This window comes from Olea europaea, chromosome 12 (genome assembly GCF_002742605.1).
Source record: "Olea europaea var. sylvestris chromosome 12, O_europaea_v1, whole genome shotgun sequence".
In the NCBI taxonomy this organism is placed as follows: Eukaryota; Viridiplantae; Streptophyta; class Magnoliopsida; order Lamiales; family Oleaceae; genus Olea; species Olea europaea.
Window position 1 is genome coordinate 31154342 of NC_036248.1, and position 23143 is coordinate 31177484.

General features: G+C 34.7%; 2 protein-coding genes across 2 annotated transcripts; both read right to left on the bottom strand.

The window, feature by feature from the left end:
- Window positions 1–3437: 3437 nt before the first annotated feature.
- On the bottom strand, window positions 3438–4007 carry LOC111406396. Its single transcript, XM_023035824.1, has one exon. It carries the CDS (start codon window positions 3857–3859, stop codon window positions 3560–3562), a length of 300 nt encoding a protein of 99 aa, XP_022891592.1. The 5' UTR covers window positions 3860–4007; the 3' UTR covers window positions 3438–3559.
- Window positions 4008–5228: 1221 nt separating this feature from the next.
- Window positions 5229–6513, bottom strand: LOC111406902. Its single transcript, XM_023036264.1, has 4 exons — window positions 6376–6513; window positions 6206–6323; window positions 5869–6118; window positions 5229–5649 (listed from the first exon to the last, which is right to left on the bottom strand). The coding sequence occupies exons 1-4, from the start codon at window positions 6511–6513 to the stop codon at window positions 5229–5231; spliced, it is 927 nt and encodes a 308-aa protein (XP_022892032.1).
- Between the last annotated feature and the right edge of the window lie 16630 nt (window positions 6514–23143).

A 23143-nucleotide genomic window follows, 5' to 3' on the forward strand; every position in this document is an offset into this window, starting at 1 on the left:
GATTTCCAGACTTTTTTTTTTATTAAAGCTTTATCGATTTTTATAAAATTCACTTGACTTTGGAATACTTTCATTTAAATTAAAATTAATTTGGATCCAGCACAACATTAGAAACTTCACACATAGGATGTCGAGGTTCGATTTACCTTCCATCCCCACTCTCCCATGTAATAAAATGTCATTTTGATTAAATAAATAAATACAAAATAATTTATATGCAATGTTTCAGTATTCTTTGATAAAAAATAAAAAATATATATTTTTTTAGTATTATAATATGTCAGACCTTCAGAAGTAAATAACAAATCAATATTTTGAAAATTTAATTACAACTATGATTTTTTTTTCCCATAAAATTTAGTCTCTATTTGGCACAAATTAAAATCCAATTTTATTCTTATGTCAAAGTCAACAAGTTTAATCACACATTTCAGGAGTTCACAACTTTTTAACCATACATCAAAATCTAATAAAATCTAATTTTAATTTACATCAAATTGGGACTCAATTACACTGATCTTTTATATATAAAATTGGATAAAAAGGAAAAAAAAATGTTGTAATTAATTACAATTTAATCTTTTGTTCGAGAAAATGAGAAGAAATAATAAAAAAGAGGGAAGCTGAAAATAGAACATATATAATCGTAGAAGAAAAATATTTAATCATGGCTAATTGTAGAAGGAAATAGAAAAGAATTTTTTAAAAAAAATCAAATATATTAATTTTATTGTTAAACGTCTCCTCGAATCTTGTGGTAAATGTGAGATAAATTTTGAGATTTTGTTTTTGTGATTTCTCTAAAATTTATTGCTACAAATCTTCGCAAGTCTTTGATATTTTGAATAACATATTATTTGTCGAGAATTTTAAATTTTTTTAATTAAATACCCGATTTTTTAGAACTTCTAAAAGTTTCTAAAAGCCTTAATTTAACACAGCAAAAATTAAAATATTTAGATGAATACCCTAACTTTTAAATCCTTAAAAATTTTTAAAAGTCCCAATTAAATACATTCAAATTAAAATCAAAATTAAAAATAATTTTTAAATTCATATCTAAATTGTATGCCTATTTCCATAAACTTCGCTCTTAATATTGGAATTAGATTTATCATGCCTCTGTTTGATGAGGGAATTAAAAAAAGAAATTTAGATTTTAATTTTTAAAATCACATATCATTTTTTTTTTATCAATTACATATTTTTTAATAAAATAATATTACGCGTAAGCTAAAAAAAATTTCTTCATTTTTAACTAAGCATTTTTCAGGGAAAAAAATATTATTTCAATTATTAAAATTTCAAATAATAGGACAAAATGGGAGTTATATAAACAGTGAGTCGGCCATCCCCAATCTATTAAAATGATACATCGACAACGATACCCATGATTGTAACCGTACAAGTGGAGAATACGGCAAGGCCCAATCCAATCTCCAAGTGGCTGATTTGGGCCCTACCTAATTGAGTACATCACCTTCTCCTCATTTACATTCTTTTCTACATCCTCTGAAAAGAAGTTATTGAATGCGACTCTTGGGCCCCTCCCAACTTTGCAGCCACCGTAGAGTACCCTCCACGTTGCATGACCAGTCACAATTGTGGGCCCACGGACTTCAGAGGTTGCGTGGTGGACATTTTTGACTAAGACTTTTGTTTAATTAAAAAAAGTTGAATCCTAATCTTGAGTTCCCCACCGTCTTGCACTTAGAACTTTGTGAGGGGGGTAAATCGCGGGATGTGTTTCATCAGGTCAGAGAACAAGAACTGCATGTACACTACACCTACAAGGAGTCCAATTCCATATTTCAAAAATCGAACCCCCACATTGCAACTAGCAAGGCGTGAGATAACTTCACTCTTGTCTTTTGCACCACTTTGTTTAATTTATCGGACTCGTGAATGTCCCCGAATGAAGCGGTGGACACGTGGAGCTATCTCATTTGTTTACTAAAATCATAGAGAGTTTTTTATGGGTTTATCATTTAATTTTTTTGAGTGGTGTTTTTTATTGGCCGGCAATGAAAAATCAATCTTCTTTTTATTTTCTCAAAGAATTTCACATTAATTCGAACAATTTCCGCTTTTGAGTATTTAAATTCAACTTCAATAGGATCAAATCGATTTCGATACTTGATAGTTTGTGACGATGATGGCTGTATATTTGTTCATCTATAACAAATAAGACATGGCACTAGTTAACAAGACATCAACAATTGTTGAAGTGAGATTCATACAAAGTGAAGGTTAAACTTGTTTAAAATTTTGAGGTGAATCAATTAATTCTTGACTTATTTTTAAATGGTTTTCATTCTTTAAAATTTTTAAATCCCTGTCGAGTTAGATAAAAAAGGTTAAAATCTTGTAAAAACACTAAATTATTTAACGTACCATTTTTATTTTTCAGGATAAAATGTCAACATTTGAAACGAGCTAAAGTCGTTGCTTGTAGAACGGCAGTTGGATGAAGTCTTGAAAAACCTCGAATTTAGGGGCTAAACCCCTCAATTGTTCTTCTTTCCATTGGTTGTATTCAAAGTTCATTTGATACTTTTTTTGAAAAACTTGCCTATAGTAGAACACTGTATTAAAGCCTTCCAACTTTAGAAATGCTTTCATTAATACTAAAGTATATTGTTCAAATCTTTGGCTTTCGATCTCGAACGAATAACACGTTAGCTAACAATTTTTATCAATACATTACTTTTTAATTAGTTACTTTTTTAGTAGATATTTTAAGGCCCCATTTGTTTATCATTTTTATAAGAATGAGAATGAAAAATATAGTCGTTATGACTTTACACAAGAGATAGAAATTCGAAATTGGTGGCTTGATGTGATGGATAACGATCATATTTTTCATTTTAATGAGGAAAGAATAGGAAACAAACAGGGGCTAAATGAAATTGATTGGAGGACAGAATGATGAAGTAAACGATAATTTTTGTTATGTAACTGAAGAATTACTGCTAACAATTTTTTAAAAAGAAATAGAACTGCATCCTAACCCACTTTTCTAATGTGTGTAGTTTTCTTCTACGTAACATCAAAATAGAATAGAATCCTAGGCAACTTTTCATCTCATTTGTGTAATTTTCTTCCTTGTAGCACAATAAAAGATAGAACCAACCACTTCGCGAACATTTGAACAAGCATGCAAATTGTGCAATTCTTCTTCGCATTTTTACTTGTTACGTCGGTCAGATGGTGCAGAAACATATAGAACTAATGCGAAAGAAGGGTGGCCAAGGGATGCCGTGGATTCGGCACCTCGATGTTGACATTCGCCACGCCACCTAGGGATATATCGACCTAGGGATACTGTATATTCGACTATCGCCCGTTAAAGCAGTGCCTGAGCTAAATTCAGTACGTCATCTTTCCATTCGGTAAGTTATTAACAACTGTTGCACTTCCAAATTTTGCGAGAAAAATAAATGCAAATCAAGATCTTCGATAAAACAGAGTTTCATTACTGATTGTAAGCTAATTTACAATAGATTATTACATTAAACACATCACTAAAAGGCGCAGCTAGCTTGTCGTACAAGATACACTACTCAATAAGAGGCCATAACCAAGTGGTCTGATCTTCAACTGGGAATCCCAAATTGCATGAATTCATTTGTAAATCACCATAAGATTCATCATCTTCAAGTTTCACAAAGCTAGGTGGGGGCATAAGGTTCCTGCTCAGGTTGTCTTCTTCGTCTTGAGAGAAATCCGAGCCAAAAATATGCGAAGAATCAGACGGCTCTATGAATGAGGAATGAATCCCATCGGCATAATGCGGGCTATCTGAATCAAAAACATCACTTTTTGCAGAAGTTGCATCATCTTGTTTGTAAATCACCATTGGAATATTTGATGCATTTGGTGAGACAGAACTGGGAAGTGGTTTGTTTGGTTCTGAGCCTGCTTCTAATGGACTCGTGGTATCACATGGCTCAGATTTTGGCTTCCCTTTCTCTCTCTCTTGCAATTTCTCTTTAAGCGAATGAACCTATATAAAGGGACAAGGTAGATCCACAAGAAAGAAAACAATCAAAAGACCGTTGTCTAAAAGCTTAAACTACTAGAACGGGTCTCGGGAAGAAGATTTCTCACTTGTCCTCCAAGTCAAGATGTGGGTGGATACACCTTCTTTATATGGTGTGACTATCCAATGTGTGAGAGATCGAAGGAACTGATTCCTGGTCTATTATAAGCTAGGAGGGAAATTGAAGCTGAAATCAACACCCTTCAAGCAATAAGACCAAAATGTGTGGAAGATCTGGCTCTTCGAATTTGTGTGTGGAGTGTTTGCAAAATGGGGTTTTTCCTAGGTATGTAGGGTCAAATTGTAGGATGTCAGTATTTAGTTCCAGAAATTTATGTTTAGGGTTTCGGCATGGAGCCATGTGTTAGATGTTGTGAAACGCATATGTAAAAGGAAAAAAAAATTGTGTCGTACATTTTTACTTGGAATGAAGTGCCCCCTTTTTCCTATACTTAATGATGCCTTAATAGGCGATAACGATATTTTCCTAGCCTCTATGTAATGCGAAATTAAAAGAGCTGATTACGCTCCAAACTTTTCTGTAGAAGGTGCAGCTTAGATACCAAACCTTATAACGATTTGAAGAATCAGTACTAAACATTTTCTAATGGTTTCAGAGAGAATAACAAACCTTTAAAAATATTTCACTAAAGGTACCAAACGTTTGATAATACTTTCAGAGGACGTATCAGACATTTTCATATATTTCCTAATCGCCTACACATCATATTTTACGAATACAATTTCAGAAACTAATGACAACCCAACATAATGCAAGAAATTCAACATCAACATTATCATCACATTTAACAATTTCATCAGAAATTTCAATTACATCTACAAAATAATAGAATTGGAAGTACATATTTCCAGTTCAGTTTACAAAAAATCAAAGCATTTTCCCAAAAAACTAAGTAACTAGACATGAGAAACCACATGATGTTCAAGATTTCGATCCTCTATTATTGGACTTCTTTGTCTGTGACTTGGAGGTTTCCATCGAATGTGCTTTCTTTTCCCCTTCGCTGATTTGGTCTCTGTATGTTCTTGGGACTCTGTTTGTATGGTTTGTTGAGACTATTGCTGTGAACTACCTTAACCAGACAATGGTTCCTTACAGCTTCTTTTGTTATGTCCAAACCCTCCACAGCGTTAACACGTCATCTCCATGCCAGTCTTTCCCATCTTAACTCTTGCAGCCTGCAGGTGGCTCTGCCTGTGACCTATTCCTCATTTTTTTGGGTCTGCTAGCCTGTTTTCTCTTCCGAGGTTGATTGAGAGGATGCTTTCCCAATTCTGGCCACAGTTCAGGCCTTGACATCGGGTGGATCACTGGGGAGTAACGCTTGAGGTATGTTTCCTTGCTATAACATGGGTTGATGTACTCATGTATACCAATATCCCTTGAAAGCATGCTTGATATTGTATGGGGATATGGTATTCTAGTGACCTGCCATTTTCTGCATGCACATGCATGTTCTGTCAAGTCAACGCTCCACCTCAAATCATCTTTACTGCTTATCTCAAATTTATGGTTCTCTGCATAGTCTGCCTTCAAGTACCTTGCCTCAGACTTAGCATTCTCAATGATTTTCACAATTCTTGGCCTGAAAGCATGATCCCACCTCTATGCTACTTTCCTTTTTGTATTCATCAATATCATTTGCTGATGCTGAATTTTCTCTAGTATCGAGATGATGGGCTTGTCTCTGGCAACAACAATGGAAGAATTGAATGCCTCACACAAATTATTAAGAAGAATATCACATCTCGAATGCTCTTCGAAATGGGATCTAAACCACTAGGAAGGAGGTTTTTCAAGGAACCAATTGTAAGCCTTTTCACTTATGTCTCTTAACTCATTCATTGCACTCCTCCACTCTGGCACTGTTGTTGCCCTTGTTGCAGTCCAAAATAAGTTCTTAAGGGTCAGACCTTTGTGTACCAAGGTGAAATTGTTATAAAGATGTCTAGCACAACACCTATGCTCCGCTCCTTCACAGTATTGACTTATGGAATCCACCAAACCCTTTTGTTTATTGAAAATGAATGTCCATGCTCGAGGGTTGTGCATCCCTATGTCATGAACCAACAATTCTATGAACTATTGCCAATTTGTTTTGTTCTCCACATCCACGACTGCCCATGCTAATGGAAACATACAGTTCTCAGCATCAATGCCAACAGCTGCTAACAACTGCTCAACTTCTGCAGATTTTATGAAGCAACCATCCAACCCAACAACTGGCATGTACCCAGCCTTAAACTTCCTTACAAGCCCCTAAGCAGATGTACAATCTCTTAAATTTGTGACCTGAACCTTTGATCTGCACTGTGCTGCCTGGATTTGTTCTCTTCAATTCCTCACCGTAATCCCATAAAATTTTGTACTGCTCAGCTACAATCCCATTAATAACTTTTGCACATTTCGATCTTGTCCTAGAGAACTGATGCTTTGAAATCTCATACATGTAGTCCTATTTCACAATCTCCATAAAACTACTCATGGGAATGTTTGGATCAGTCCTCTTTCAGTGTCATACAACTCATGTTCAGACCTCAACTGTGGTTCGACATCATGTGGTTTCTCTGGTTCAGCATCATGCACTTCTGATTCATGTGAGTCTACTTCAGCCCCCATAAAATCAACCTCTGTATACTCATGCTCTGTTCCATGCACTGTATAAACTTCCTCTTCATCTGCTTCCATGTCATCCACTTCATCAAACATACACGTCATCACCTTCTACTGATTCGTCATAAATCTCAATAACATAGCATGGTTGCTGCTTATTCAATGCTTCACCAGACTTTTGAACTTTCACCAACTCCTCACCAGTCTCACAATCAAACACTTGAACATCCTTCTGTTCTGTTTCATCCCAAGGCAACTCCAAAACCTCAACTACAGGCAAGCAATACAGTTCAGCTGTCCTATTATCACCAAGCCACTTCACTAAATTCATGAATACTGAGTCTTTAACCAACCAAAATGAACCTTCACTCATTCTTTCTTCTCCATCTTGTACATATATCTAATTCTATCAAAATATCCTAACATTTTCATGGCATTGTCCAAAAGAAATCTATTGAAGAAATCAAGGTCGATATAGTATATATAACTTATTTTTTCATGCTCATACACAAAATTTCTCATAACATGGGTTGATGTACTCATGTATACCAATATCCCTTGAAAGCATGCTTGATATTGTATGGGGATATGGTATTCTAGTGACCTGCCATTTTCTGCATGCACATGCATGTTCTGTCAAGTCAACGCTCCACCTCAAATCATCTTTACTGCTTATCTCAAATTTATGGTTCTCTGCATAGTCTGCCTTCAAGTACCTTGCCTCAGACTTAGCATTCTCAATGATTTTCACAATTCTTGGCCTGAAAGCATGATCCCACCTCTATGCTACTTTCCTTTTTGTATTCATCAATATCATTTGCTGATGCTGAATTTTCTCTAGTATCGAGATGATGGGCTTGTCTCTGGCAACAACAATGGAAGAATTGAATGCCTCACACAAATTATTAAGAAGAATATCACATCTCGAATGCTCTTCGAAATGGGATCTAGACCACTAGGAAGGAGGTTTTTCAAGGAACCAATTGTAAGCCTTTTCACTTATGTCTCTTAACTCATTCATTGCACTCCTCCACTCTGGCACTGTTGTTGCCCTTGTTGCAGTCCAAAATAAGTTCTTAAGGGTCAGACCTTTGTGTACCAAGGTGAAATTGTTATAAAGATGTCTAGCACAACACCTATGCTTCGCTCCTTCACAGTATTGACTTATGGAATCCACCAAACCCTTTTGTTTATTGAAAATGAATGTCCATGCTCGAGGGTTGTGCATCCCTATGTCATGAACCAACAATTCTATGAACTATTGCCAATTTGTTTTGTTCTCCACATCCACGACTGCCCATGCTAATGGAAACATACAGTTCTCAGCATCAATGCCAACAGCTGCTAACAACTGCTCAACTTCTGCAGATTTTATGAAGCAACCATCCAACCCAACAACTGGCATGTACCCAGCCTTAAACCCTTCCTTACAAGCCCCTAAGCAGATGTACAATCTCTTAAATTTGTGACCTGAACCTTTGATCTGCACTGTGCTGCCTGGATTTGTTCTCTTCAATTCCTCACCGTAATCCCATAAAATTTTGTACTGTTAAGCTACAATCCCATTAATAATTTCTACACATTTCGATCTTGTCCTGTAGAACTGATGCTTTGGAATCTCATAGATACTCATTGGAATTTTGGGATTAGACCTAAATTTTCTTATGTATTTCTTTGCCAGAAAACTTGAATTAATCCTTTTATTACCACACCATGGTACATGTGTGCTCATTTATCAATGTGTTAATTCTAAGACTCTTGTCGGATTGTTGGTACGCATACAGAATCCAAGGGCAATTATCTTGACATCGAACTCTCAAATGTGTCATCATATTTTTCACGTATCTCAATTGCCTAGAATTTTTGACTGAGCATTTAACTACTGCATTCTTTAGAATCTTGATGTTGTCGAATTTCATCCTTGGCAGAAATGAACATAGCATACTATCATAAATTTCTTCAATCAAGAGAACGATGTATGTGTTAAACAAAGTAAATGAATTACCTAGCTTGAACTTTGGATCATCCATATCAATTGCAGGGTTAAACCATCACACATTCTTGTTTTTGGCAGATGATCCCTCAGCCTCCGTATCATTGGGTAAGCTTAGAAGCTCATTGGAGTCTTCGTAGTATGTTCCAGCTTCTTTCCCAGCAATTACCTCACCTTACTGTTTATCCCTTACACCTTCCTGCTCACCTCTTACACCAATGTCAAAACTTCCACTTAACATGAAATATGTGTTTTCATCATTATCATCCACAACAATATTTTCTTCCTGCTCGTACTTCGAGTCATTGAATTCCTCTCCCAAAACACCCTCCTCATATTCGTCATCCTGCTCAGTATCATCATGCTCCACATCAATTTCAGCAGCCTGTACATCAACATGCGGTTCATCAAGCTCCACATTAGTTTCAGCAGCTTGCACCTCTGGTTCGGCATCATGCAACTCATGTTTAGTAGCCTACACCTTTTATTCAGTAGCATGCACCTCATGCTGAGCCTGCTGCTGCTGTGGTTCAGAAGCATGCACATCAGTTTCGGTAGCCTGCATCTCTGGTTCGATGTCATGCAATTCATGTTCAGTAGCCCATACTTTCTGCTGCTATGGTTCAGAAGCATGCACCTCTGGTTCGACATCATACAACTCATGTTCAGACCTCAACTGTAGTTCAACATCATGTGGTTTCTCTGGTTCAGCAATATGCACTTCTGGTTTATGTGAGTCTACTTCAACCCCTATAAAATCAACCTCTGTATACTCATGCTCTATTCCATGCACTGTAACCTCTTCGACGTCATCTCCTATAAAGATAACTTTATCTTCATCTACTTCCATGTCCTCCACTTCATCAACTATGTGCAAGTCATCACCTTCTACTGATTTGTCATAAATCTCAACAGCATAGCATGATTGCTTCTCATTCAATGCTTCATCATGTTCTCCATACTTCTAAACCTTCACCAACTCCTCACTAGTCTCACAATCAAACACTTGAACATCCTTTTGTTCTGTTTCATCCCAAAGCAACTCCAAAACCTCAACTGCAGGCAAGCAATACAGTTCAGCTGTCCTATTATCACCAAGCCACTTCACTAAGTTCACGAAATCTGAGTCTTTAACCAACTAAAATGAAGCTTCACTCATTCTTTTCTTCTCCATCTTGTACAGATATCTCATTCTATCAAAATATCCTAACATCTTCATGGCATTGTTCAAAAGAAATCTATTGAAGAAATTAGGGTCGATGTAGTCTATATAACTTATTTCCCCATGCTCATGCACAAAATTTCTCATCTTTCGAAATAAAATTCCATCATGATGAAGTCGTACATTGAAGTACTTTGAATTTTTCCCTGAAAAAACAACGAAAAAAAATAAAGTTAAGCCCTAACCCTTTTCAGTTTGAGTAACAAACATGTGCAGAAAAGATAGTACACAATACATTACGCTCTAATATACCAAGCCACTTAAAATTTTTGAATTTTCCAGTACGTGAAGACAATCGAACAGGGAAACTTCATAATCACAGAACTTCACACTGTAAACCGAAAAAAGGGGAACATACTTACCATACACGGGTTGGGAAGAGAGCCTCGAATGTGGGCTGCAATGTCCACTGGATGTTCATCTTCTTTGACATACGTTTCGTCTTCTTCATGGGTTTTCGCAGGGTCCATAGTGGATGGTCAGTGGAATGACGTTGTAACTGACGTGTTTGATGTTAAGGAGAGAAATGTGTGTAATGCCCGTATTACCCTTCACCTATTTGGGAAAAATTCTTGAAAATATCATTAGAGGGGTCAACTGACGGTTTTGACGGTCAAACAGACGAAAATCATCATTTTGGACTGGCCCTACTCATTTTTTAAAGATTTGGTATCTCCGATGGCACAAACTAAAGGTATGGACAAAGTCTGCTAATAAACGAAATGTTTGTTACCTCGGCTGCAATTTTCCCTTTCATTTTTCTCTTTCTCCTACTTTTAATCATACAATCTTCCATAAAATAATAATACACGTAAACTGAATTTTTTTTTATCTTTTTCAACCACTCATTTTTTAAGAAAACACTATTCTATCCATTTTTATTTCCAAAAAATGGGGGCCAAAACGGGGGCTAACTTTTATCAAAATCTAAAAATAAAAAAAATAAAAAAAATAAAAAAAATAAAAAAAATAAAAAAAATAAAAAAAATAAAAAAAATAAAAAAAATAAAAAAAATAAAAAAAATAAAAAAAATAAAAAAAATAAAAAAATTCTAATCTTTAATTAAATTAAAACAAGGTTTTGTGCATAATGAGATAATTGCAATGAAAATCCACAACGTTTTAAATTAATAGAAACAAGTTTTTAACCTTTATTTCTTGACCTCTATATCTCATGTCTTTCAAGTTTGAAACTTTGATTTTTAAGGATGAGGTCTATTTTGAGGTCAGGTCTTGTAACTATGATAATAAGTTAAAATAATGATAATTTTAACTTCTAATTATCTTTGCTGAAACCACTTAAAAATGCTTTAATGTAGGCAGGAAGTTTTCTCTTATTTTCAACATTATCAAAATAAAAGTTGAAAGTGAATTGAATAAAATTGAAAGCGACTTAACAAAACAAACAAGATATAGTAAAATTTGCCAATTTTTTCATTCAAACTTATTTGTTTCGACATATAAAACAATTCATAACAAGTTAAACTATAAAATGAACTGAATGTACATAATTTTTTAATTCTTTTTACATTATGTAGAGTCATGTAAATCATATTAATGCATTTTGAAGCTTATAAATTAATATCTTGTTGTACAGTATATCCACTCTGTTAATTTGTTAAAATCGTACTTTTTATTTGTAAGTGTTATATCCTAGGTCCAATCAACCTTGGACATAAATACTTTTAATATATAATTAATGCAATTTAATGATAGATCTATTATTTAATTAATAGACAATTAAATTAAATAATAGAGTCTGTAAATTCAAATTTTCATAATTTGTTAATGACAAGGAGTTGTGATTGTGAGATATAAATTACATATGATTGAATCTTAAATCGTCCGTGGTCGCAAGTAATAATGAGATACGGATATCATTATTACAGATAGACCATCATGTATGGTATTTTTTACCTGTGAAGTAAGTAGCTGATCTCACAAGTTAAAGTGTGGTGACACTTGAATGAATACGTAGATGTTTTGTTATAGAACAAAATATTAGAGACACACCTAGAGATTCCACATGGATAACCATCTAAATGTCAGTGGTTAATCTCTAATGTTCGGTAATGAGATTGGTTCTTTGACTTGAGGTCGTCATAGTACCTTATATGAGGACGGTCATACTTTGACGGTGTTGGATGTTGCTCTGTCAAGGGCTTCTAATATGACATCATTCGGGTATGTGAAGAATCATATGAAGGTTGTGAATGACCAATAAAGAATTCGTCACTCTTAGATAATAAGAGATTATGATCTGCATTTCATTCAATTAAGTTGATAACAAAATCCTTGGCCAAAGTGTGCTCATAAGTTGAAAATGGGTTTTCTACTTATATTGACTTAATAGTGGAGTGAAAGATATGATTGACAATCGAGATTGACACATTTTCATATCTCGTAATTGATCGGACCATATTGACGAAAGGATTTTAATTTCACGGTAAATGAACGAATTTGATTTTGTCGTACCACATGACATTTTTCGTCACATGTATTGCCCTGACACATTACTAGAAGTCAATCTGGGACGACGAGTCTGAATTGGTAATAAATTAAAAAAATGTTTTGATTTATCAATTTTGATTAGATGAAAATAATATTTCATGTCGTTAGGTATCGTGATTGAGAACCTGATGGGTCGCACACAAAAAAAGAACTGAAATATTATGATTTATCAATTAATTAATTTAACAAGTATTTGATAAATTAATTAATTGGGTTACATATTTATAGGCCCGAATTAATTAATTTACGGACCAGATTTAATTAAATGTGCTAATTAAATATTAGATCGAGTCAGTCCAAACCCGTTTGGGTTTATATAAATATGACTAGGGTTTTCAAAATCCGTAGAGATTTCTCATTATTCTTGCTAGTATAAGAAAAAAAATCATAATTCTACAATCTTGTTTTCTGTGTGGATCACTGTTGGAAGTTGGAGGTTGGACAATTGGACAGCTATGGGTAGCGAATTAAGATCGTTGAAACGAAAGAATAGCAAAAGAGTTCAGAGATCTCGTAAAATGTACAATTTTTATCTAAACACAAAGACGATTCTTGATGGGAATTGAAAAATTGTTTTATTTTTCGCTATGCATGATAAGTAGATTCCCAACATTATTATCTTTATTTATAAACTTATAACCATTTTATTCTGCTCATAGTATTATTGTTGAACTATACATGAAAAGTATTCAATTACAATCATTAGTTATGATTTTGAATATTATTTATTTCATTGAGCACCAAATGTTTCTAAAAAATTGCACTTGCAATTTTAAAATTAATTCGACTAATTGATTTGTAAGTATATTGTGTACTAGGTCCCTTTTTGATGGTCTTTATTTTGTAAAATTGATATTTTAAATAGAGATTTTTTAAAGAACGTATGGTTAAATTGTGGGAAAAAATTTGGATTTACATGCAAAACATTTTATTGTATTAATGGGGGAATGAAAATAAATATGAAAAATAAAATATCTTACTTTAAAGGGAGTCAAACATAGGTTAAATGAAATTAATCTATAGAAACAATATAAAGTAATCTTTAAACAAATAGTTGATGGGATCATTAATAAATTAATAATGATTGTTATGAGAGTTCATGACACATCCCGTCTTAAACTCATTATTAGACTCAAGACGTGATGTGAGTCGATGATAAGTGCCAGCTAGGCGCTGGACCCATCACCAAGGCAAAAGTAAGAAAACGTTAATAATAAAGCTTCATTTGACCAATTAAAAGTTTTCTGAACTCCATTGTATCAACATAATAATATTATTCACTCGCTAGCCAAAAACATCCATATCATTTGCATCATAACTACCTCTCAAAAGGATAATAGAAGGCAGTTTAGATTATAATATTTCATCATGATCATTGGTACATATAAATACAAATATTTGCATCCTCCAATATGATGCAAATATTTCACTTGATGATTACACAATTTTAAACAAAAGAACCTACAATTGGTGGTAGTAGTGGCTGTGAAACATTCAAAATAATCTCCACCACAGCTCAGTTAACAACCTTCTATAAGGAAAAGTTAAAGAAAAATATGAGATAATAATCCTAGTGAGTAGAGTGCTTAACCATAATCTGAAATCCATAAGCTGAACTGTAAACTGGAAAATGTAAGCTGAAGACTAATCATCCACTATATAATTAAATTCATATCAAAATATATCCCATGTAAACATCTACTAATGATCTGAAAGCTATAAATCTTATGTACATAAACAGTCTGATCAATACTCTGTACACGGCTATAGCCTACAAGATAGAAATAACATAACCATCATTATACACTGCTGTAGGCCCTCAGTGTATAATGGATACCGTTACCCACGAATGTAGCCCGTCAGTGGATAAGAGTTGCCCTTACACATGGCTGTAGCCGCTCAGTGTATATTGGATACCTATACCCACAGTCGTAGCCCCTCAGTGGATAAGAGTTAAATACATGACTCTAGTGCACGGTCGTAGCCCCTCAGTGCACTAGAGTAAGATAATATCATCAATTATTTTATGATAATTTCAAAACAATCATGATCATTTATTAATTCTCGAAAATAAAGTATTTCATCTAATTAACATGCTTCTATAAAACAAAAAGAAAATCTTCTTTTTGAAAACATAGATTCTCCACTCATAGATATAGGCTGGACTAATGGGGCAGGTATGCTGTTCCCACATCCAAATTGCCTCTTGAAACGATAATAAATATAAGCTACTTCAATTCCATTCATATACAATTACAAGGGATTTCTTAATAATAACCCCTTCTTATCATCAAAATAAAATATATATCCCTCACTAAGCAATAAGTTGAGACTTAATATTTATATTGCATTTGGTTACTTAAACATACGTTCATTTAATTTTGAATCACTCTACATCCCTAACTTGTTAATACTAACCTTTCCCGACTGTCCCGTCAAGATTCAACAAGCTTTTCATGATAATAATCATCCACATTTTCTATTTAAATTCTCTTTTAACTAAATACATAAATCTTACCGAAAGATCCTTTCTTATATGTTTCACATTTATCCTAAGTGAGAACTCAAGCACAAGATAAGTTATTTTCAACCAATCTAACTTAATACCATATAACAATCACAAGGAAAAATAACAAGAATGCTAATTTTTCCCAAATTTTGGGATTAACCCACATATAATAAAACTCTAATATCTAAATATCATTTCTTCCAATCCACTAGAATAACTAGCTCAAAATACTCAAATAATTAGCTTCCTTATCATATTTTTCAAGTATAAGCTATAAATTTAAAACCCTAAACAAAAATTTACAAAAACTAAACCATAAATTCTTAACATTACCTCTTGAAGGATTACATAAACAAGATTGAAGTAGTTGGCACAAGATTTTTTTTCTTCTTCCCTTTCTTTCTCTTTTTCCTTCCTTTCTTTTTCTTTTCTTCCATTTTTCCTTGGTTTTTCTCTCTTCTCTGCGTTCTCTCTCTCTCTCTCAACAGATTCTAGTGTGTGTTTGTGTGTGATTTGAGAGAAAAATATGGTCAAAGGTTGAATATAAAGGCCCGCTTGTTCAAAATTGCAAAGGAAGGTCCATCTTCTTATATAGAATAAAATATTTAAATCCTAAACTTCCAAAAATATATATAAGTAAATTCTCAACTTTAAATTGTAGCCAATTTTACCCTCATATATGGTCAATTTATAAAACAAACCCCAATAAAATATTTAATTTCATTTTAGTCCTTAATTGACTTTGAGCTTGACTAGTCAACATTTGAATTTTGACTAGAAAAATTTGGGTTGTAACAATCTTACCCCCTTAAAAGAATTTCGTCCCCGAAATTCAACTGGCAACTGATTTGACAATGAATGGATGAGGATATTGAGCACGCATCTGATACTCATTCTCCCATGTAGCCTATTCTACTATTTGATTTTGCCAAAGTACCTTAACAAGTGAAACTATCTTGTTTTGCTGAATCTGCACCGTTTTTTATAAAATTCTCAAAAACTCTTCTACGTAAGTCAAATTCTCCTTCAAGTGAACTGGTTGAGACTCTAGAACATGAGAAGGATCTGCAATGTACTTACAAAGCATAGAAACTGAAAAACATCATGGATCCGAGATAATACATCTGGCAGATCTAATCGATATGCTACTGGCCCAATCCGCTCAGTAATATGATAAGGTCCAATATATCGTGGACTCAACTTTTCTCGTTTGCCAAATCTCAACACTCCTTTCCAAGATGACAATTTCAAAAAGACTTTATCTCCAACTGCAAATTCAAGATCTTTCCTGTGCCTATTTGCATAACTTTTATGTCTGTCTTGTGCTATTTTCAAATTTTCTCTAATCAATTTCACATTTTCTGAAGCCATTTGAACCAAATCAGGGACCACTAACTTTCTTTCACCAACTTCACCCTAACATATTGATGTTCTGCACTTTCTACCAAATAAAGTTTCAAAAGGAGCCATTTCTATACTAGAGTGGTAACTGTTATTATAAGAAAACTCCATCAAAGACAAATGAAGCATCCCAGCTACCTTTGAACTCCAAAACACAAGCCCTCAACATATTCTCAAGAGTTTGTATGGTTCTCTCTGTCTGACCATCTGTCTAAGGATTACTGAAATGTAGTTTAGTACTCATAGCTCCCTGTAAACTAGGCCAAAATTTAGATGTAATCTGAGGATCTCTATCAGATACAATAGTTACTGGAGCACCATATAAGCTAACTATTTCGTCCACATACAACTTTGCTAACTTACTCAAAGAATAAGTGATTTTAATTTGCAAAAATCTAGCAGTTTTGGTCAAACGATCCACAATCACCCAAACACCATCATGACCATTCTGAGTACGAGGAAGACCAAACAAGAAGTCCATAGTAATGTGTTCCCACTTCCATTCTGGAATGGGCAATGACTATAAAAGTCCTACTATTTTTTGATGAACTGGCTTTACCTGCTGACATATAAGACATTTGGATACAAAATCTGCTATCTCCCTCTTCGTACCATTCTACCAATAATGATATTTCAATATATGATATATTTTAATACTTCCTGGATGCATAGCATAAGCAGAACTATGTGCCTCTTCTAAAATTTTCTTCTTCAATTCTAGAATATCTAGAACACATAATTTATTACCCATAGCCAACGACCCATCATCTCTAATCACATAATTCATTCGTAACCCAACACTAACTTCTGTTTTCACTGTTCTCAATGTCAGGTCTTGAGATTAAGCTTCTCTTACCTTATCAATCAAAGAAGGCCTCACTTGAAAATGAGCTAATATTGCCCCTGAAGTAGTAACTGACAACTGAGTATGCAACTCCTTGAACTCATAAATCAAAGAAGCATATAATGTATTGGATGGAGATAAAGGACCAGTCTTTCTACTAAGAGCATCAGCAACTATATTAGCTTTTCCCGGATGGTAGTCAATCTTACAATCATAATCCTTTATCAACTTGAGCCATCTTCTTTGCCTTAGATTTAGTTCATTCTGATCAAAGATATACTTTAAACTTTTAGGGTCAGTAAATATTTGACATTTCTCACCATAAAGGTAATGTCTCCTAATCTTCAATGCCAACACTACAGCAGCTAACTCCAAATCATGAGTTGGGTAATTTAACTCATGCATAAGCTACAACTTTTCCATTCTGCATTAGAACACAACCCAATGCTTGGTATGAAGTATCACTATAAATCACAAACTCTTCACCTAGAGATGGAAGAGTAAGTATAGGAGCAGAAGTTAACATTTTCTTCAACTCTTGAAAACTCTTCTCACATTCCTCATTCTACACAAATTTGATGTTCTTTCGAGTCAAACTAGTAAGAGGAAGAGCAATTTTGGAAAAATCTTCTACGAATCATCAATAATAACCTGCTAGCCCAAGGAAAATCCATACTTCTGTAACAAGCGCTCCCATTTCATTATTGCCTCAATCTTCTGAAGACCTACATAAATACCTTCTGTTGAGATAATATGACCTAGAAATACAACTTTATCCAGTCAAAATTTACATTTGCCAAATTTAACATACAACTGCTTATCTCGCAAAGTCTGCAAGATAACCCTCAAATGCTCAGCATGCTCATTGCGACTGTGAGAATAAACTAATGTATCGTCAATAAAAAAAACTACAAATTTGTCTAAATATGGGCGAAGCACTCTATTCATCAAGTCTATAAACGCAGCTGGGGTATTAGTCAACCCAAATGGAATCACTAAAAACTCATAATGCCCACATCGCGACATGAAAGTAGTTTTTTTGTACATCCACATCCCTAATTCTAAGCTGATTATACCCTGAACGCAAATCAATCTTTGAAATACTGAGGCACCTCGAAGTTGATCAAACAAATCGTCAACGCGGGGTAGAGGGTACTTATTGCGAATAGTCATCTTATTCAACTGTCTATAGTCAATACATAATCTTATTGTGCTATCTTTCTTTTTCAAAAATGAAACAGGTGCTCTCCATGGAGATACACTGGGTCTAATGAAACCCTTATCAACCTAATCTTGTAATTGTACCTTTAATTCCTTCAAATCTTTCGAAGCCATTCCATAAGGTACCTGTGAAATAGGTACTGTCCTGGGGATTAAATCAATACAGAATTCGATCCCCTGTCTGGGGGTAATCCCAGAAGGTCTTCTGGAAAGACATCGGGAAAATCTCGCACAACTGATATATCGTCAATTTCCAGCTTAGTGGTCTGAGTATAAATCACATGAGCCAAGTATGCATGACAACCCTTTTTGAGCATTCTCCGGGCATCAAGGACAGATATCATACAAGATGGCAAAATTCTGCGCTCTCCAGTGAGAATAATTTCAAGATTTTCTGGACTTCTAAATATCACTTCCTTGCGAGAACAATCAACTGAAGCACGATGTCTAAATAAAAAGTCCTTCCCAAAATAACGTCAAAATCATGAATATCGAGTGGAATTAGGTCTGCTTTCAACTCATGATTGTTCATTCTAATCCCACAATCTCTGTATACCCAACTAGCTAAAAGTGAATCTCCCTATAGGAGTCGATACTACTAATTCACTATCTAAAGGCTCTGACATCTTATCAGCATGGCTAGCAAGTACATGAGAAATAAAAGAATGTGTAGCACCAGAATCAATTAAAAAACAAGCATTTCTACGAAAAATAGATAACATATCCATAACTACGGCAGGTGATTCCTCAGCCTCCTCTTGTGTCATAGCAAACACTTTGCCTTAAGTCTGAGTACGTCCTGACTATTCCCTCTACCTGGAATCACTGTCAGTGGCTACATTAGACTATACTCTACTAGTCAAACCTACAATACTTGTTGAAATTCCCTTTTTATTCTGTCTCGATCTGGCATCACTAGTCCCTATCTGTATACTTATCCCCTGAGATAAGCCTCCCTCCCAAAATTAAGTTGGACAATCTTTCCTTAAATGTCCCTCCTGTCCACATACAAAGCATCCATTGGTACCCTTAGGACACTTACCAAGATGGAGTTTTCCACAAATCTGACAAGGCGAATATTGAGTACTACTAAGGTCGTCGATAGGTCTTGACGCCATAGCCCTCTGAACTGAAGACTGACGGTGTACTAGCTGGCTGATGGAGTTCTGACTATGATCAAATTCTTGACTAGATCCAAAACTCTGAGATCTCGACTTAAAACTCCCAGTGTGAGTAACACCAGGCCAAAATCTTCCTCTGTTCTTTTTATGTTGTCCACTAGAGGTTCCTGTCCGACTTTGACTTTCCCGAATAGCTAATTGAATCCCCTGGCTCTATCCTGCTTGTAATGCTACATCGACTCTCAAGGCCACCTCAACTATTGAACCAAATCTGGCATGTCCCTGCTCTATCACCATCGCCCTAATATCAGGCCTCAAGTTCTCTTCAAATCGTCTGTATTTATCATTCTCCTCATTTACTAGAACCAATGCATACTTCGAAAGCTCCACAAACTTGGTATGATATTTAGAAACAGTCATTGAACCTTGAGTTAGTCTCAAGAACTCATTTTGCTTGAAATTTTTGTATGAAAGAGGATAGTAGGTCTTAAAGAAAGCATCTCTAAAAATAGCCCATGTGATGTCACTGGCTTTACGATACTTGCTCTGAAAAGCAACCCACCAGTCAGCTGCCATAGCTTTTAGCAAGAAAGTAGCAAGGCGTAGTTTCTTTTCCTCAGAACAACCCATAACAACAAAAATACTTCCTAAATTCCTCATCCATTCCTCAGCATCAACAGGGTTAGCTGTGCCCATAAAATGTTTAGCATCGAGCTTAATTGCCCTCTCGATGCTAGTATCTCTATCTGGGTTGGGAAGAATAGAGGCAATGGCTGTAGCGAGTCTGTCGAATAGGGGATCATTCCCAACCACATTACACTGTGTTGGCAGTCCTTACGTCTGATGAACTAATGCCTCACCGACATCTTCTCCTATATGGGCATTTGGATTTTCAGGTGGTTGGTTTCGACGCCTGCCCACTCTACCACTGTGCATTCTTAACCTACAATATGCATAATATGTTGAAAGATCAGAATAAATACAGCATATCCCAGAGACTCTTGAACCATGCTCTGATACCAACATGACACATCCCGTCCCAAACTCATTATTAGACTCAAGATGTGACGTACATCAATGATAAGTGCCAGCTAGGTGATGGACCCATCACCAAGGCAAAAGTAACAAAACTTTACTAATAAAGATTCATTTGACCAACTAAAAGTTTTCTGAACTCCAACATACCAACATAATAATATCATTCACTCGCCAGCTAAAAACATCCATATCATTTGCATCATAACTGCCTCTCAAAAGGATAATAGAAGACAGTTTAGATTACAATATTCCATCATGATCATTTGTACATATAAATACAAATATTTGCATCCTCCAATATGATGCAAATATTTCACTTGATGATTACACAATTTCAAACAAAAGAACCTACAATTGGTGGTAGTAGTGGTTGCAAAATTATCAAAATAATCTCTACCACAGCTCAGTCAACAACCTCCTATAAGGAAAAGTTAAGAAAAATATGAGTTAATAATCCCAGTGAATGGAGTACTTAAAAGATGGTTGTACTGTCCTTTATGTATGTGTGTGTGTGTGTGTATATATATATATATATATATATATATATAAGCTGAACTGTAAACGGGAAAATGTAAGCTGAAGACTAATAATCCACTATATAATTAGAATTCACATCAAAATATATCCCATGTAAACATCTACTAATGATCTGAAAGCTATAAATCATATGTATATAAACCGTCTGATCAATACTCTGTACACGGTCGTAGCCCCTCACTGTACAAGATAGAAATAACATAATCATCATTATACACGGTTGTAGCCCCTCAGTGTATAATGGATACCTTTACCTACGGTTAGCTTATAATTGAGTCAAAGATTTTTAATTGCCCTTGTCATTTGCTCCTAGTAATACTGAGGAACATTGACGGTGCTATAGTAGTTATGTGCTTCCTGTTGAGTTTTTAAAAATCATTTTATTCGCCTTTGTGTTTATCTTTATTCTAAAAAATCAGCTATTTACCTTTGTCTTTATCTTCCGTGCGGTTTACCAACCATTTCGATGAAATCGTCAACTTTCTAGTCATTTGTCAAGAATGAAATAAGTCATCTGACGCGACCAACAGTTCAACTCTCGAGATGTTATGCAAGTTATCAACATGAGGATCTCTATTTTTATACCAACATAAGGAGCAATAACGGTTGCAAACGATAGTGAAGAGAAAAGTGTACTATAACTTGACAATGTACATTGCAGTAGGGGAACATTGGACATACAACGTTAACAATGAGATTGAGCGGTTGTTCAAGAAACATGCTTTAGATTGGGGGTTAAATATATGATCTGGTTATGACCTATTCGATCATAGCTAGTGCATTTCCTGAGATGTGTGGCATACTCGTATCTTGATCACTTACGTTGTGTCAGTAGTCTACCTGGAGGACAACGTACAATAGGAGGCAAAACGAGAGTACAAAGAATTAAGCACGGAACAACCGAATCCACTTTTCACAGAAGATGATCTATTGTTTCGCTATAAGTACCCTAGTATTGAGGCCATCATGTTGTAAGTTTTGGGGAACATCCGCTAAGGTAATCAAATTTGCTGCACAATTTGTATTCATCCCCATGTCAACACTTGGGAGCTCGATTTCCAAAATACTAATGCAAAGTGCAGTTTTTTATGAATAAATATGTACCAATTAAAGTCTTCATCTTCGTGTATTTCTGTTGAAGATATATTCAAGTTTGAGACTTTGAATTTCAATCCAATTTTAGTGTGGGGCTAAACAATACCAAGTTTGTCCTTCAATCATAACATAAGTTCGGCTATGGTAATACTTCTCGACGCTAAAATGTAAGTGGCTTTGTCCCCCCTCCACTTCGATTAGTCATCCATGTGAACAAACTTTCCCTCATGCGATACGATAAATCTCTAATGATCACTCATACATGAAATGTTGGGATTGCAAAGATGAGAATTCTGCATATTCTATATGTCTTCATTTAGAACTATCAAATTGGAGCTTTCGAATATTTAAATCCATACAATAGCAGAAAAGGGAAATAAAGGGTTTCGATAGTCTTCAAGTGTTGAAGTTAACAATTAAATTGTCCATCCCGACAGTTAGTAAATGTTGAGGTCGACAGTTCAAATATCTAGCCCGACGATATCGACGATACTATTCGACAGTTGAACTGCCATAAATTTTGAAGCAACTTGAAAACCATGTATTTGGTTCTTTAGAAGAAATTATTGAAGACATTAATGGTAATAATCAATTCTCAACTGCAACATTATAATATCTTCCCAAAACTAAATAAGGAATAACTCAATACTTCATTTAAATAAGGAATAACTCAATGCGTCATCACAATATGTTGGTATTTTTTTCCTTCAAAAAATATATCAAAAATAAAACACATCAATGAATAAGAGATTCAAAAAGTTCAATTGAATATAACCATGTTGTATTAAACATTTAAAGTAGTAAACTATGAGATGAAAATATGAACAATTTCTAGTAGCTTACCTTTGAGATGGATGATCAATCCAATAGCTTTTCCTTGTTGATGATGGAATGAAGAGGACGAAGAAGAAAAAGGTAGGGTTTGGGTTCATATGTGTTTATGTGTGTTTTTTGTTTTAAGCTTTTCACCCCTT

Coding starts and splice junctions, on each gene's coding strand:
- LOC111406396 (XM_023035824.1), bottom strand. CDS start 3,859: ATGGTGATTTACAAACAAGATGATGCAACTTCTGCAAAAAGTGATGTT.
- LOC111406902 (XM_023036264.1), bottom strand. CDS start 6,513: ATGTATGAGATTTCAAAGCATCAGTTCTCTAGGACAAGATCGAAATGT. Junction 6,119..6,205: donor TGGCATTGATGCTGAGAACT/GTATGTTTCCAT, acceptor TTCATGACATAG/GGATGCACAACCCTCGAGCA. Junction 5,650..5,868: donor AGTGAAAAGGCTTACAATTG/GTTCCTTGAAAA, acceptor TCATGCTTTCAG/GCCAAGAATTGTGAAAATCA.